Here is an 18,446-nt window from a genome sequence, read left to right as displayed (position 1 = left end):
CCAGAAATCCACGCTCCCTGTCCCCTCCCTGCCGAAGCTGGCGCAGAGAGAACCACACTGGCTGGCTCTCTTAAGGTCACAAAAGTGACTTCGGAGAGGAGGTGTTTCTCTGGGCAGGGAGGGGAGAGGACTGGAGAGGTACAAAGTATGCCCAGGCCTCCCCAACCTTCTTCCCTCTCCCTCCGCAGCACCCCAACTAGATAGGCAAAAAAAGCCCAACTAGTGAAAATGCAGAGCTGTTCCTCCCGCTCTGCATTGGATGCCTGTAAGTCTCCGAGTTCAGAGGGTTATAAGTATTTGGGGGGTAAGATCGCATTGTTAAAGATTTTAGTTGATCAACTGTCTGATGCTTTAATTTGAAAATATTTACATGCTGTAAGATTGCTCCCATGAAAGTGACTTTTTTGGGGGAAAGGAACAGCTCCTCTAAAGTGAGACAACATACAACTTAACAGGCAAGTGCTACTGTGCATTGTTTGAACATTTCCTTTCCCCAAGTTGAGAGTGTGGCACGTGCCCTATTAAACAGCCACAAACCAAAATGCTTGATTAAAAATAAAAAAGAAATAATAAATCAAGGCCACCAGTATTGTGGAAGATTCAAATTTAAAGGGCACATTAACTTCAACTGATCACAAACAGCTTCAGATGCCTATTTTTACTGTTAAAATTAAAGCAACTGTAGTTCCACCTTGAAAGACAAATTATTTGTTACTTTTGGATACAAACGGGAGGAAAATCCATCTGGAGTTTCTTTATAATGATTTGTGCAGGAAAGAGCAAACTAATGCAACTTTGATGCCAGCCTGGCTGAAGATCCTTTAATAGTTCTAACACCTACAGAATATTGGTTTTTTCATTAACCCTGCCAATCAGGGTGGATGTCACATTTTTATATTTAAGTAAGGCTTTATTTCATTAATCAATTAAAGCATGGACTGATTGATTGATGAATTAATTCCAATATTTAATTCCATGGCATTTTCCCCTCTACACATACAGACCTCAAACAGTCTACGACCAACAAGCACATCATAAAAACAACCAAGTTGCAGAAGGGCCCATAGCTCCTGCTTTGCATGCAAAAGTTCCCGGGTTCAACCCTGGTGTCTTCAGGCAGGGCCGAGAAAGAGTTTTGGCTGAAACCCCAGTCAATGTTGAAAATACTGGGCTGTTGTGTGGTCTGACACAATAATATAAGGTACAACAATTACATTAAGAAAATACAACATCCATAATAAACTAAAACAACGACCAGAGATTATTAAAAAAAATTAAACAGGGAATCCGTTGAAACAGCTTCCTACAGTCTCATGCCCTTTAGATTGTTGGACTACAACTCCCATCACCCCCAGCTAGCCAATCCACATCCATCTTCCTTATACCCTCTCTCTCCCTTCTGAAGACCCTTGTCACTTTCTGTAAATTTGTTTCTGATGTTTTAACTTGGCCTTCCACTTCCTAGCACCCTCCAGATGTGCTGGACTATAACTCCCATCAGACCCAGCTAGCTCACCAACACTGGCTGGGAATGATGGCAGTTGTAGTCCACCACATCTGGGGGCCCTAGGAAGTGGAAGGCCAAGTTAAAACATAAAAAAAAAATTAAGAAAGCTACAAGGGTCTTCAGAAGTATGTGTATGTGTGTGTGTGTTGTAAGGAAGATGGATGTTCCTGGGGAAGTGAATTCCAGTGCAGGACATTACCTAGAGAAGGTACTGCCCCATATACTCACTAATTTAACCTCAGATGGAGGTGGGACATACGGAGCCTCTCACAAATGTATCAGGCAGAACTGCATAAGAGCAGATGGTTTAGTCTGAGAATGTACCCCAGCACTTTCTCCTTCAGTGCCACAAATTGGACCTTGCACATGTAGGAAATAATGGAGTACATCTCTGAATATTAGCATAAACTCTTTCCTCTCACCACTGAGTAAGAAGTCACCATGTACACATCTAAGTCTTGGTCCGTTAAGTCACCAATGCAAGTGCAGTCCTTGTACCATAGGAAAGCAAGCATGACCTCTCCCCTTCAACAGAGATAGCATCTTTTTTGAACCACACATAGACACAGTGGAAATACAATCTGGTTGATTTTCTACACTCAAAAAAGGGAGGGTAGATTACCTAAACCACACTTAGATATAGCTAGATATTTGTACTGTGTTTTAACATAAGATCTTATCCACTAAGGAGCAAACTAAACACATGGAATCCAATGGAGACTTTTCTTTTCTTTTTACCTCCCCCGCCCAGTAAGGGGGTAAAAAGAAGCTTAAGAACCTTCCTGAATCACCATGATCCCAATCCGAATTGGGCTTGCATGCACTTATACATAATTTTGCAATGTATGATTAGCAGAATGTTAAGTTTGGCCCTTAGTGGAGGGGAAGCGGTGAATAGAGACTGGCATAGAGGAGGCAAGTTGACAAACAAATGTATTGAGACTTAAGATATTGGATTTTGAGCATCACCAAAACATACTTTAGAAATTAATACTGAGATGACTAAGTTTACACTCAGCACTGAAGTACCTATATGCACAAAAACTAGATTTTATTCTGAATGCTCTTTTTAGATTTCATATATCTATATCTATACACACACACAGATTTCATACCCACATACAAGAAATGTGTTTGTTTAAAGGTAGATTTCAAAATGACTTCCGTTTGCTCCCTAGCTACTGTTTTTTGTTCTTTTACCTTAAAAATATCGTGCTCTTCCTTAGACCAAACAAAGACAATTTAAAATTAGATGTCCATATTTATTTATGTACAACTGTGGGAATCGCTTTCAGCAAGATTTAAAGTTGTACACTAATTGTAGTAAGGGAGATCATGCTAGTATATACTTTTAAAAAAATACAGGCCAGTGGGTCAAGTAAATTGAAAACTGACACCAACGTTTAGTCATTATGGACATATAAAAACAGTTTCTGTCTTTAACAAACAATCTTAAGTTATCCTGGAAAGCTCAATGTGCTCATAACGCTGCTGCTAAAAACAGCACAAGCAAAGAGCCCAAAATAAATCATCTAACTTTTATAAAGCAATGTACCTTTTCCCACACAATCCAAAGTTAAGCACTTTCCCCACTATTTTCAATAAATAGACTGCAATCATATGCACACATACTTGGGAATATGTTCCACTGAACCCATACGATTTACTTTTGAGTAAATGTGTTTAGCATTGTAGACCACTTCCATTGAAAGAAATAGGAAAGTGTTAAACGTTGTTTGAATAGTGCTCTGTAGCAGGGGTACCCAACTTTTTTGGCCCTGAGCGCTGCATTGGACAGTACAACGAGGATGTACATGTCCATCTGTGCACACATACACGTACATGGATTTCTCTTGCTAGCACTAGTGCTAGAAAGGAAATCCCTTCTTTATCTTCCATCTCTCAGCTAGTTAACACTAGCAAAGGAAACCTCAGGAAGCAGCACCATGATTTTTTTCAGTGGCAGAAGATGCAGAGGGGTCTAGTGGACCACCAGAAACAACTTGGTGGGGTGCACATTTCATAAGAAAGTTATGAAAATGCATCACAAAGATCAAAGTGACCAATAGGCCGCTACAGATAATATCCAATTCAATCTACTATTATTAATAGGATAAAGTAAGAAAACACTCTGTGGCAGAAATGACACTAAGGCCATGTTGTGTTCTGTGCAACGAAATCTGGCACCAATGCTGTAATTATTGTGATGGGAAGCCAATTATTTATGTATTTGGATGGAAACTGTATTCACATACATTCAATACATCAGCAAATGGACTCCAGACTCAAAAACTTCCCATCAAATAAAAGCAGCTTCCAAATCAGTTGCCAGTTTTGTGTACTCATAGCAAATAAATTCACGCTATGTTTTATACGTGTACACTATTTTTTCCCTACATGAAGATTATCTCACTGTAGGCTCTAGGGTAAATTCTTCTGTATGAAGTAGAGGCAAGTAATTTAAATAGAGATGAGGAAATAGTCAACCAAGAACTAGGTTTAACTGTTTATTTGGCCTTACCATTTCTTTATGATGGTACAGGCTGGGGGGTGGGGGAGAGAGTATGTTTACAATGTCATTTGTATGTAGGATGCAAACATATAGATCTGTAACGGGTGCTTCCAGGTGGAGGGTTCCTAGCACTAATAATCAAAAAGCACTGTGCTTTTCTTCCTTAATCGATTCTTTTCCTGGTTAAAAAAAAAAAAGGAGAGAAGAAGTGGTGGCAAAACCAGTTTGCAGCCATCCTGTGTTTTGCCACCACTTCTTCTGTCCTTTTTGTAGCTATCCTGTAAGACGATGTCTGGACCCCTTGGAAAATTCCATGAACAAATCAGGACGGTTGCACAATAAAAGCCTCATCTGCAAGCACCCCATAACTGAGAAGACCTCACATGATCTCATCTTTATTATAGAGCACGATAAAGGGTAAGTTTGTACAGCATGATCACTGCCTGGAGGGAACAGAGCACATCAGTGGGGCTAAGAGCATTACAGCCTGATCTCTTTAAAAGTTCTGATCACAGAATAACTTTGAAAACGTATGGGGTCATAGCATTAACACAGAAGAGCTTTAGGGAGCCAAAAGAACAACATTTGAGTATATGTTTCATTTATAGTAACAAACTAAGCTGTAAATAATCTGCAAATATAAAACATTTATAAACATACTCGCGCACACCCCTTATGAGCCAGAATAGTTAAAGCCGCGATGGATGCAATCGTTAAAATGTCAGCCATCAATCCTCTTTCGTCTACCTGTTCATCTATGGGCACATTCACAAGTTCCAAGTGGCAGAATGCCAGTTGCTTGTCTTACGATATTTTGGCACCTGTAGCAAAAAGCTGACACCGCATTTGCAAAGCCCTTCGCACCTGTCAAGCAGCCTCTCAACGAGAACAGCTAGTCAAAGAGGGGCAGAGAAGGCAAGAGGGATGAAGGGAGGAGAAGTGTGTGGTGCCAAAAGCCTTTGCAGCCTTCTCCCTTCCCACGTGACTGAGACACAGAGCAGGCCGGGCACTGCTAGAACTAACAGCAGCTGAATTTCACAGGCCTTCAGCCAGCATGCTTAACTTCCCACCAGGGGCCACCTTCTCCAAGATGGTGTTCTCCAGATGGCGTTGGGCTGCAACTCCCAACATTCCCAGTCAGTATGGCCACTGATTAAAGAATGTGTTTTTTCTCTCTTCCATTCTTGAAAACCTCCACATAAAAAGTATCTGAGGGCAGTTTTATTGCTCACTGAGCTATTTACTGGAGTAGGAAATGCAGTGGTTTCCTCCTCAGCTATAAATCCATTGGTTCTCCTTATCATTTTAAACAGACTGATTGTGTAAGCCTTTTGCCACTCTGACTTGGCTTACCTGAACTTCCAAGGTAAAGCTTAAGGTCCAAGGTAAGTAGTTCCAGACATTTAAGAAGCTGGGCTTAGGTCAGCTCTGCAGAGCTTGTTGCTAGATCAGTGTTCAGCAACTTGTGGCCCTCATAAGAACATAAGAAGAGCCATGCTGGACCAGACCATGGGTCCATCTGGTCCAGCACTCTGTTCACACAGTGGACCCATGAACAGGACACAGTGCAACAGCACCCTCTCACCCATGTTACTCAGCAACTGGTGTATATAAGCTAACTGCCTCTGATACTGGGGGTAGCACATAGCCATCAGGACTAATGGCCATTGATAGCCTTCTCCTCCAGGAACGAATCCAACCCCCTTTTAAAGCCATCCAAATTGGTGACCATCTTGTGGTAATGAATTCCATAACTTAACTATGTGCTTTGTGAAGAAGTACTTCCTTTTATCTGTCCTGAATCTCCCACCAATCAGTTTCATGGCTTGACCCTAGGTTCTAGTATTACGGAAGAGTGAGAATGTTTTCCTATTCACATTCTCTATGCCATGCAGCATTATTATTATTATTATTATTATTATTATTAATATAGCACCATCAGTGTACATGGTGCTGTACAGAGTAAAGCAATAAAATAGCAAAACCCTGCCGCATAGGCTTACATTCTAATAAAATCATAATAAAACAATAAGAAGGGGAAGAGAATGCACCAAACAGGTACAGGATAGAGTAAAACTAACAGTATAAAAATCAGATCAAAATCAAGTTTTAAAAGCTTTAGAAAAAAGAAAAGTTTTTAGCTGAGCTTTAAAAACTGCGATTGAACTTGTAGTTACAAATGTTCTGGAAGAGCGTTCCAGGCGTAAGGGGCAGCGGAAGAAAATGGACGAAGCCGAGCAAGGGAATTAGAGACCCTTGGGCAGGTAAGAAACATGGCATCAGAGGAGCGAAGAGCACAAGCGGGGCAATAGTGTGAGATGAGAGAGGAAAGATAGGAAGGAGCTAGACTGTGAAAAGCTTTGTAGGTCAACAAGAGAAGTTTATATTGGATTCTGAGGTAAATTGGAAGCCAATGAAGAAATTTCAGAAGTGGAGTAACAGAAGTGGAGTCAGAGCGGCGAGCCAAGAAGATGATCTTAGCAGCAGAGTGGTGAACAGAAACCAACGAACTGATGTGAGAAGAAGGAAGGCCAGTGAGAAGAAGGTTGCAGTAGTCCAACTGAGAAATAACAGTAAGAGAGAATGAGAGATGAGGAGAAGGTTTAGGAGGAAAAACAAGCAATTCAGTCTTTGCCATATTAAGTTTCAAATGATGATGAAGCAACCAAGCTGAGATATCTGAAAGACATGCCGAGATACGATCGTGAACATCAGGAGAAAGTTCCGGAGATGAAAGATATAATTGTGTATCATCGGCATACAGATGATATTGGAAACCATGAGATTGAATAAGATTACCCAAGGGCAACATGTATAAAGAAAACAACAACGGGCCAAGCACTGAGCCTTGTAGAACCCCTACTGAAAGGGGAAAAGAAGAAGACAAGCGGCCATTAGCCAACACGCTGAAAGAGTGACCCACTAGATAGGAGGCAAACCAGTTATAGACGGAGCCACAAAATCCGAGGTCATGAAGGGAATCCAAAAATATGCATAATTTTGTACACTTTTATCACGTCTCCTCTTATTCTCTTTCTTCCCTAAACTAAACAGTCCTAGGTGTTGTAATTCCAGCCCTTTGATCATTTTAATTGCCCCTTTCTGCATGTTGCCCTCCAGATGTTTTGGCCTAAAATTCCTATCAGCTCTAGCCAGCATAGCCAAAGGTGAGAGGTGTTTGTAGGCTAAAATATGTGGAGGGGGCCAGAAGCTTGATCAACTAAGTTGCAATAACTGACCACTCAGAGGCAATGAATGTGTTTCCAAAGAACTACATTAGGTACAAGGGCTTGGGCATACCTAAAGTAATCTGACTTTTCTTCTTCGTTCAGCAATCCCTTCCCATGTCATATCACACTTTTAGAACACCCCTCACATTAAGAGGTTTGCTATTTGAAAAGCTCAAATACAAGATTTCCACAGGCACTTAAGAGAAGGTCATATTGTTCTTTAGATTCACACCAAAGTAGTGTCACCATTCTTGTTCCTGGAGTTGTGGTCAAAAGAACTCCTTTTTGGTGCACCCATTTTCCCCCTCCAATCGCCAGAACTGAACGCCATATCACAAACTTCTGTGCAAACTCTCCAACGTTTCTAAAGATATTTTGCAATGTGGCACTGTGGGTGGAGTTTGGGGGAACAGTCATAAATTTGGTGTCCTTGACCAGGATCCATGACAGCTTCGCCTATCCTTACTCTTTTTAAATGATGTTACAGAAATATTTAGTGCTAGATATATACAAGTAACGTTGCAGCATGGAGAAGGACCATGGCTCAATGGTAGATCCCAAGTGTTGCAGCTTCAATCTCGGGCATCTCCAAGATAGGGCTAGGAAACAATCCTGTCTGAAACCCTGAAGAGTCACTGCCCGTTAATGTCAATAATACTGGGCTAGAGGGACCAAGATCTGACTCAGAATAAGGCCACTGAGCATGCTTAGCCCTCATGGGGGTGTTTGTGGGCTCCTATCCCATTAAGTTTTTTTTCTTAAGAGATTTTGTTGTACTTCTGGGTTTCCCAAGCCTGCTGATACTTCTTGTGTGTGAATAATGCCCTTTTGGCTATACAAGCAACAACACTCACAACCTTAACACTGGAAATAGCCTAAGGATTATCTATTAATCCTTAGGCTACTTGCACCAGCCTGCTCTTAGTGCCAATACCTCAAAAGGAAGAGATGGTGATCCAAATAATGCTAGCCTCACGGCCATTACAAATTTCTTCTTTGTATGGCTAAGAGTGCTTCATCATTGGAATCTGGTATGTGGATTGATATCATCTACAGAAACTTGTAATGATTTAAAACCAATTATCAGAATAGGCTGGTTTGCACGTAATGACAGCTGCTGGGGATGAACAGGAAAGAGCAGGCACACTCTGCAACCCACGATCAGCTCTTTTGTAGGTTGCTGAGTGTGTCATCCAAACCCAGAGTCTTTGGTTCATTAGGGGCTAATCAACCCAGCAGTTAAACCAACAACAAACCATAGTTTCAAGTACTCTGGGTTCAGACAACATGCTCAGCAACCTATGAAGGAGTTGATCATGGGTTGCTGAGTAAAAATGGAAATGGCAGTGATGCTGCAAGCAGTGCGTCCACTTTCTCACACTCATGCACATGGGCTGTGTTTAACTCATGGGCTATTGTTACATGTGAACCAGGTCAATGAATTAGGGGAAATGTGGGGCGGGGGGGGGTGTTGCTAATGGAAGCACTATCCATTGTCAATACAAAACTGGGATCAAAATACCATTTACAAAGCTGCTGAATTCCCACTTTTGCCAGGAAATTTCATCACACACACAAAGCCTCCATTATGAAACATATTAGGTTAACAGACATATTAGGTTAACAGACTCACCTCCCCTCATTAACCAATGTTTTGTCTCCAAGGCATTTGAAGTTTTCAATGTAACCTAAACTGCAGTTGATCCGCTGCCAATCTGGTTTACATATGTCCAGAAAGTGAGGTCTCAGTCTACCTATAGAATACTTGGCAATGTCTGTCAGAGACTGGCTAATCGCTGCACCAAAGATGAATGTCCCAATGGATTTGTAAACGGCTGCAATATAGTTGTTTCGCACAAATGAATTGGAGTGCAAACGGTTGTAATACACAGAAAGAGCCTCTCCTATGATCATCTGGAAAAAAAAACACAGAAAGATACAAGTTAAAGAAACACTTTCATACATTCTAAAGACATTCTAATATTGCACACGTCTAAGTTCGGTTTTTAATTAACTAAGTGAAAATTAAGCTATAATGAAGAGCAAAGAATTTCTGGAAACCATTTGGGTGTCTGGTTCAAATGGCTAAGTAAAAAATCATGGAAATAAACAGGAAACTCTGTTATTTTCCCTTTTGATTACAAGGCAAAGATTTAATGAATGGATAAAATAAGCAGTGGGAACCATTCACCTTCCCCCCTGTCCAGAGATAACCACCTTTCCCACACTGTTTGACAAAAGTGGTAGCACCTTCTGCACACAGAGCATTTCATTCTTCATCATCAAATTTCCACTCATTCTTAACCTTCTGCTCAAAAGAAATGGCCTCTTTGCCAAGAACGTGATAATTCTGGAAATTCAGGAACCAAGTTAAAGGCCAGACAAGAGCATTCTTGCCAAAGATGTTAAAGGCCAACGTTTTAACATGGGAACCTCCCATACTTCAGCAAAATGGAATCTTTTAAAAGAACAGGTTTCCGCCAGGATGCAAATACTTTGCTGAAACAATAACAAAGGTGCTAGAGGTAGAAAACTGGAATTACGGGAAAATACAACTTTGTAACTTTGGTGTTCCTTTACAGGAAGGTGTTTTTTGGGGCAGGGTGGGGAGGATGTTTTTGTATTAAGGCAAACTGATTACATGAGAAACATTTGCACTCAGAGCCAAACAGACATTATTTTGGAACAGTGTCTAGCAGCTATTCTTTTTGCATTTTTACTCTAGAGCCAATCCAGACCTTAACAGCCCCTACATTAGGGTCCCAATCTAGATCAAGACTGCTGCACTATAGAATAAAAAAGAGAGCAGAGGATGTAGCTGCTAGACACAGACTTAAAGTAATGTCTGTTTTGGCCCTCATTGTTTCATAATTAAGACTGATTTTAGTGTGTCCTCTTCATCTTCTGCTGTCGGAAGAAATGCCATAAGAGAGGATAGAGGAGGATAATTTCCAGTTCAAGTCATTAGGAGTTACAAGGTTTTTCCATTAGTGCAACTATCTAGCCAAGGCCAATTATTGCTAATTAAATACAGCACATAGTCGACAAAAATCTATTTCTACCAACATACTTTAATATGTAGTAAACACAGAGACTGAGGCCCATTCTGTCTTTCATCTTGAGAACAAGTTAAATGCTCACAGAGGACAGCTCTGTATCACTAGTGCCTTAACTTACTGCAAGTGAATTACCAGGTACCAAGACAGGACATCATTTAAAACTGGATGGTATGTTTATATTATATTAACCTTTTAAAGTCTCCAAGAAGCCTGTATTTTAGAGAAGCATGCACTGGCCGATTGAATAATTGGAGGGTGAGGTTATAAAATAGCTAACATCCAAAAAGCTGCATCAAAGATCACCAGGGCTTTTCAGTCTCCCCTTTCCTACCTCTGCCCCACCCCCCATCTGCTTCTGAATATTAAAGGGCCTTCCAGAGTAGCACTTGCTGTAACATGAGGGGCTGAAATGAAAAAGATGGAATTGAAAACCCAGCAAGGAAATGAAGAAGCACCTTCCATTTGTGTATTGATGTTTTGGGGACCTAGCATTGATAATAAGAAGCCACTCCGTAAAACTCATGTCAGATGGTCCCCCTTTCTAGCCTGAGTTGTCCCTCACAGCACACGTTAAAATATTCAAGGGCTGTTTAGTAATACTGACACTATATAGGGAATCATAGGCGTAAAGCATCCTATGGACCTGGCAAGCATCACTAGGACCTGGTTGAAAAATACCAGCACCCCTGTCCTGGCCAGGGATGCACAAGAAGTTTGTTTCAGTCCATTCAACATCAGAGCTGGCCCTACTTGCAACCACAAATACAACTGCATTTTTCAGGGAAAGCTCACATATCCCCTGAGCTTGTGAATTGCCTTTGAAATATGAACATGGGGGGGGGGGGGAGTATTTTTTACACTCCATTCAATGGATGAAAAATGTGCATTTGGGTATGCACTTGGAAAAAATGCATATCCAAATATTCACATTTGGGATTGGGGACAAGGTGAACTAAGTTTCAAGGTGGAACTCGGAGAAGCCTTATAGAGGAGCTGAAGTGCTGCTGATTCTACATTCTCTAGTCTTGGCAGGGCTATGCACTTTTGGGGTTCAGACTGGCAACTGTCCTGGCCTACACACATGCAAGGAGCCACATCATCACTGACAAACAGAACACTCCAACTGAGGAAAAAAGTGTCTTGACATGGGGTACAGTGAGACGGAATCCCCCCTCCTGAAATAACCTTCAGACCCAGGGTCTATCAGAGACTTAAACACAACCAGGGTCATTCTCCTTAGTAATAAACTCATTCAAAACAAGATGGGAGGGAAGAGTGCTGTCTTTGTGTTTTTTGTGCCCCCTGTATAAGATCATCCATTGGAACAGTGAAGTTTTGAGCATGGCTACTTCTTACGTTATAATCAGGTCCACAGCAAGCAGTGGTCCACTTGCATACAGACCTTTCAGTAACAGGGTATTTGAGACTGAGTTTGTGGGAGTTGGTCTAAGCCAGTTGTGAGGAATGTGTGGTCCTCCAGATGTTCAACTGCAACTCCCATCAGCCCTAACAAAGCCAATGGTGAGGGATGATGGGGGTTGCAATTCAACAACATGTGGAAAGCCACACATTCTTCATCCCTGGTTTAAGAGGCGTCCTAGGACATTTATCCCACGGGAATTCCATGTACTCCTGGGTGATGCCTCCTCACAGAAAGTCAGTAACAGCCGACATACAATTATCTCATTGAACTTTACACATGTGGCAAGGTGCTTGATTTCATCATTTTCTGGTACTTGGTCATACTGATTGGGTGTTGCTTGGTTGCCACCTTGTGAGTTTCAGGGCAGATGCCAAAAGGTTAGCACAACAGCCAGTCCATTATATTGCGGGCAGAGAATCTCCTCAATTCAGTGGAACTCAATAGGCTCATGAAGAGTGCTAAAAAAAACCAATCTCACGAACTTTCCAAGCAGCATGGCCAGTCCCTAGCAGCTACACTTTTGGCTCTTGTGGGGCCTTTGGAGCTTTGGCTGTCTGCCATACTTGCTAATATCTTTGGCACACACACTGCTGTGGTTTAGTGGTAATCTAGAGGATTTAAAGAAACTAGAGTTATAGGCTGGAGAGTTATATGTCTCACCTGTGCATATTTATTTGTTAAAGGCACATATATCAGTGTAGTGGCCCATTTCTTAACACCTTTCCCCTGCCATATAAGTACGCCCTGTATGGTTTGAATATGATTCTTATTGATAGAATGGCTTCATATTAGAAGCCCAGAAAGTCTAGGGCAGGTCTAGAAAATGCTGCCTGCCCCCTTAAACTATAAATCCATCCAGTTCTTTTCCTTAAATGCCTAGCATCAATGAAAATGAAGCACCTCTTTTACTTTCCAATTAATATGATCATGGCTACGGAGTTTCAATGAACATCCTTGAATGAAAAGCTCTCTGAACTGCTTTTAGAACAGGCAACATTAAAAATAACTAGACATGCTGGAAATGACCAACTCCAGTTAACTATAGTACAAACAATTTTCCAGTAAAGGAAAACTCTATCAGCAATAGCTTGGCAAACACACATGACCCAAGAGATCTGCAATCAGATCTCTCAAAGCATTTTTTTAACACAAATGCAGCTATATCAGTTGGCAATCTGATGGGGCAGGGGGAGGTGGGGAATGACTAAATTGCACATTCCCTAAAGCTATTTGCTCAATGGGAATAGAGGAATACTGGCACAGGCGTTATCTGTATATTCCTGATTCAGATCAGGAAAACAACCTTTCAACAGAAGAGGTTGATATTTCCACCCACCCTTGAACAAATTGGCAGCCCTCCAATGAGTCTTTTTGAGTAAAAGAAAAATCCCTTGGGATTGTTTCACAAACCTCCCATGTCACTTAAGTCCTTGCCTGAAGACAAGAGGCAAATCTATACTGGTGCCGTATATCAAACAGAAAACTACATCCAGCCACATTTACTATCTAGGTTCCTGCCATCCATCCTGAAGGACCATGTTGCCCTGTGCAAGATTGCTTGCACCAGGTGCCAAAGGACATAACCTAAAAGCATTGGCCTTTTACTGACCATTAAGAGGCAAAAAGCATTCCCCTTTGAGTGGGCACAGAAGTTGGGATGAACTATTTTAGTAAATAGGAAAAGGGAAAAAATGGTGCACAGATCAAAAACAAAACAAAATTCTTGTATTTTAGCTCAACCTCAGTTGCCAGTCAAATGTGAAATAAATAACATGTTAGAGGTTCAGTCTTATGCTGTTTATTTGGATCCACTTCACTTGAGGATGGTTCAAAGTAGTGATGGGATATTATGAGTCCTTCCCAGGGGATCCCATTGTGAGCTCCTATTTAGAACATGTTCATGAGACCTCTGGGCAAGATCATATGGACATCAAGTTCAGTGCCCTCAGTTTATTTATTTATTTTATTTAAACCACCTTTACCTGGCTCTTCAGCCCCAGAATGGTTTACAGTTTAAAATCCCTGGCAGTGTGTGTCTTCAGGCTTGTAATAAAAAAGACATGGCACCAAAGGAAAAACGGATGGGGAGGGCAAAGAGGGAGGAAAAACTCAGGACACCAGTTCTTAAAAAGTTACAGTGCTTATAACAACCAGTTTGGATGAAAACAGTTCAGGTCACCTGATGGAATGGCTGTGGCAGGCTAGATGACGGAGAGCCAAAGGGAACAGGAACCGATGGACTAGCTGTGTTTCCTTTCTCTCCCTCTGTTTTCCTGGATGTGCTGGTGAGAATGTGCTACTTCCCCTTCTCCTTCACACCCAAAAGAACCCCTGCATTGCCTGTGCTTACACACAAGGCTGGCCATGGCTAGAAAGAGGATCAAGATGGGAGTTGAACTCAATGGCCTTATAGGCCCCTTCCAACTCTACTATTCTATGATTTCGCTTGGGAGAATTTGAAACGACAATGGAACCAATGACCTAGGGAGGTTGTGGGCTCTCCTACACTAGAAGCCTTCAAGAGGCAGATGGACAACCATCTACCAGGCATGCTTTAAGGTGGGTTCTTGCACTGAGCAGGGAGTTGGACTCGATGGCCTTATAGGCCCCTTCCAATTCTACTATTCTATGATTCTATGAAACCTTACTGGGGGAAAAGGCTTGGGATCTGGGGCTGTTCCTGAATTCATCTTTACAGCTGGAACTCCAAACTTCAGCACCAAAAAAGAGCCTCTCTAGCCAGATGGGAGTTCATCAAAAGGCCATGGCAATTTCAACAGGACACTGATCTGATAACATTCATATTTTCATGATGACTAACTTGCTCTATCATAGGGCTACTTTTGTTCCTGGATGCCTACCATTTTACATCTTTTTCTGTAGTCCATCTTTTGAAAGCACTGCAAGAATTTTTGATTTCAGATGTTTTTTAAGAGCTATAGTCAAATCGAGCAGTGGGTTCAGGTTTTCAGCTGTTCTGTTCAGATTCTAAACAAACTGAATGTTGTGTTGTATTGTGTGTGTGTGTGTGTGTGTGTGTGTGTGTGTAGTTATCTGCTCTGAAGTTTTAGAATGATGCAAATGGAAACATTAAAAAGGATGAAGAAAGACTGCACTTCAGAGTTCTAAGATATATGCCACTGTCTCTCATCGGGCAATTTCTTCCTCATCCCTAAATAAATGAAATGGTTATTCCTGAAGGAACGCTGTTTTTATTGCTCCATGCTACCATCTCCAAGGATTGTGGCTTCTTTCTTCCAGATCAGCAAGAATGGCTCTGCTCTCCTTTAACATCATCTTTATCCGACATCAAACAAGGCATGACAACTTCCAAAATGCAACGTAACGGAAGAAAAGGAGGTATAAACTTACAACGATTACATCGAAGGGAACAATTATCCCCGCTAATAATTCATATGAAATGGTGTCATCTTTGTAAGGGTACTGGATGGATTCGTCATTACAGAACACGCCTCGTTTGAAGGGAGTATGCCTCGCAGTCAGAATTGCAAAAGGCAAGCCAGCTAGCAAAAAGAATAAGATAATTATGTTACACAGGATGTTTCAAAAAGCTTTAACCCCAAGCATTTTCCATCCGGAGCAATAAGCAAGAGCGTGAAAGAAACATGCAGAAAGTTGGGATTGTTTCAACTTCTTTTCCATACATGCTGATTTAATACATGCTTTGGGGTTTTTAGCTAAATAAAACACAAAGAAGGGAACAGGGAGAGCTTTTCAGGATCTCTCTCTGCCCACACAAGTGTGCTGGATCTACATCCAGTTTCCAAAAGTTGCATTCTTAGAAAGATCCTTACGGCAACTCCAATATGTCTTCTATATCTGCTTCTTACCCATAAGCAAACCACATTTGCACCTTCCTTCCAAATCCACGTCCCTACCCCGAGACAGACACTTGTGATTTCTAGAACGGAATGGGAAGGACAACAAAGCAGGAAATAAGCACAGACAATGCAAAGGAACATGGAAAAAACTTGGTCACTGCTTGTTCTGTAAATTGCATCCAGCATTGTTGTTGACTTCTTGCTCAAACTCTTCCTTCTACACACTCACTTTATGTGAAAGTATCTTGATTGTTACCAGCTTTCAATACAAAATATCCATCAAAGAAAATTGAGAAGAGCAGGAGGATTTCAAAGACTGAATCTTTGTGTGTGTGTGTGTGTGTGCGCGCACGCACACACATGAATCTATACAGGTAAGCAAACAGAAGTCTAAATCCAAACAACAAATCTGGAAACTACGACTGCGAATGAGGAGCAAAACAGAGACACGTGTCATTGATAGAGGTCAGCCTCACCTAGTCACTCAATTTTATAGCTTTGATATGTGCCAGGCTTCATTACTGTATCTGGAATCTAAGGGAGCAGTAGCGACCAGAAAGACTTTCCCACTAGTTACAACTGCAAAGACAACCTCAGAGAAGAAATAATTTGCCATGAATTTGGCAGGCAAGGCCACACAAGTCAATTCTTCTAGCCTCCTCATGCATCGAATGATGCTCCCTGCATGGGTAAAACACAGCTTTGCATTAAAGCAGTCATTTTCTAATGAGTAATAAACTAATTACTCCACGAACTAATTATTCAGCTACCTACTCAACCAGGACTGTGACCTCAACAGGGCTATAGTTTTCTTCAAGGTCATGCACATTCCTGATGTACAGCAGGGAATCGCAAACTGTCCCCCATTAAAGTGCATTATGAAGAATTTTTCCCCCAGCCTTCCTTTCAGTTTTTTGGCTGGCTCTTCCCTCTTAGGCACACCATCATTTACTTGCTTTAAACAAACGGGTGTGTGCTTTATTTCACCCCTGCTTGACAAGTCAATTCCATAAATCTAAGCGTACAGCTAAAAATTATTGCAACGACATAAGGGGTGAAATGAATTCCAGAATGAATATATCAATATGTAACCTAAAAACCAGGAGATACTGCAGAAAGTGGCAGGAGTCCAGCTTATCAGCCAAACACCATGCTTAGAAACCAGTGGTCAACATGAAATCAGAACGAAACTCCCAAAACTGCCTACACTTATATATTTTTAAACCACCAGCACCACAATCTAAATAAGACTACGGTGTTGTAAGTCTTATTACTCGAGATCTATCCAACTGATTTTTCTCATTTCTGTTTTGAACTGAAGCTTGAGCAGTGTAGACGTGAAGAAAATTTCAAAAGTCCAAAGCTTGAGCTTTAATAGCAGTTATTAATTTCCTCCATGCCAAACAGATAGGACAGCCCCTCCGCCAGCAGGATGACAGTCAGCCATACTTGGCCAATCAATGTGGTGCGAAGGCGAGCCCTTGGCATAGCCATGTGGTTAGGTTGTTGCTGCCAGCAGGGAGGGGCAAGGGGACAGAGCCGGCCAATCAGGGTGCATGAGGGAGGGGCCGCGCCGTGTGCAAATTTCAGAGAGAGGATTCATTATGCATTTGCATTATTCATGAGCCCCTCTGTGGTGAGAGGACTGAAGGGCAAAGAAGCAGGAAAGGAACTAGCACCCGAAGGTGAAATGGGCTTTACACTAGTAGCTCAAGAAGGAGGAATGCTTATTGACAAAGGCCAATCAAATCAACCATGTGACTAATGCAAACATTAGAATCTGCCCATCATAAAAGTCATGTCAAAATTGTACGCTGGTTTAATCTTAGCTGGGGAGTGCTGTTCCCTTATTAAGTTAGATCAGATCAGTTCCCATGAAACTCAATTACAAAATTCCAAGATTGACAACCTTGGACCAGAAACATATGCAACAAAGTAGCAGCTATCTAAGGGTTCTCAACAAAAGGAATTTGCCCAATATTAACAATCTGTAGCTAATGGCCCTCACTACAGATAGAAAAATATTGAGCAGAGGTACACATACTCTACAACAAAAATCTGTGCCAAATAAATCGAAGCACTTTTATTTGACCACTATATTGGAGAATTAACCCACATTCCCATTTCAGAATGGAAGAGCAAATGGCGGAACATGAACCAATTAAGACTTACTGAAACACAGAAGTTAGGGAAGGCATGCCAAGTAGGCAGTGAAGCCCCAAAATGTAGACTCCCATACACACAACACCATTACAACCCCTAGCAATCTTCACAAAACCCTGTCCAGAGATTTCAAAACTGAAGGGTTCTGAAGATTAGAAATTTACTTTAAGAATATTTTCTCAAAAACCCAAACTCCTCAGGACAACAGCTCCACATTCTATGCCAAAGATGTCCAAGCCTCATTGATACAAACAGCCAAGTTCTAACTAATCTAAGTCCTTAATAAAAATAATAATAATAAATAATAATATATTTATTTATTTGATACCTGCCTCTCCCTCTGGATCGAGGTGGGGTACAACACAAATAAAAACACCATAAAATATATACAACTAATTCAAACATTTTAAACCAGTGCATCATTAAAAGCAGCACACCATCTTAAAATTCAACTGGGTAGGCCTGCCGGAAAAGATCAGTCTTTATGGCTTTCTTAAATTCTGGAAGACTGTTAACTTGATGAATCTCTTCCAGCAAGCCATTCCACAAACTGGGAGCAGCAGAAGAAAAGGTCCTCTGGGTGGAGTTGTCAGCCTTGTTTGTTGGCTGGAGTAAATTCTTCCCAGAGGACCTGAGTGTGCGGGGCGGATTGTATGGGAGAAGGCGATCAGGGAGGTAACCTTGACCCAAACCATGCAGGGTTTAAAGGT

At 41.4% G+C, this 18,446-nt stretch overlaps 1 protein-coding gene across 2 annotated transcripts in view; it reads right to left on the bottom strand.

Annotated features, from left to right (window-relative positions):
* The window catches only part of PLPP1 (phospholipid phosphatase 1), a 100,491-nt gene that overhangs the window by 36,334 nt on the left and 45,711 nt on the right, over nt 1-18,446 (bottom strand). Inside the window, exons 2-3 of one of the 2 annotated variants that reach the window (XM_063128070.1) lie at nt 15,104-15,255; nt 8,883-9,163 (exon numbers count right to left, since the gene is read on the bottom strand). In XM_063128070.1, coding sequence (XP_062984140.1) covers nt 8,883-9,163; nt 15,104-15,255 — 433 coding nt within the window. The remainder of the gene's footprint in view (nt 1-8,882; nt 9,164-15,103; nt 15,256-18,446) is intronic. The other variant, XM_063128069.1, reaches the window with a different exon arrangement.

Source organism: Elgaria multicarinata, chromosome 6, assembly GCF_023053635.1.
Source record: "Elgaria multicarinata webbii isolate HBS135686 ecotype San Diego chromosome 6, rElgMul1.1.pri, whole genome shotgun sequence".
Lineage (NCBI taxonomy): Eukaryota > Metazoa > Chordata > Lepidosauria > Squamata > Anguidae > Elgaria > Elgaria multicarinata.
Note: the sequence above shows the minus strand (reverse complement) of the source record. Positions and strands in the feature narration are given on the sequence as shown.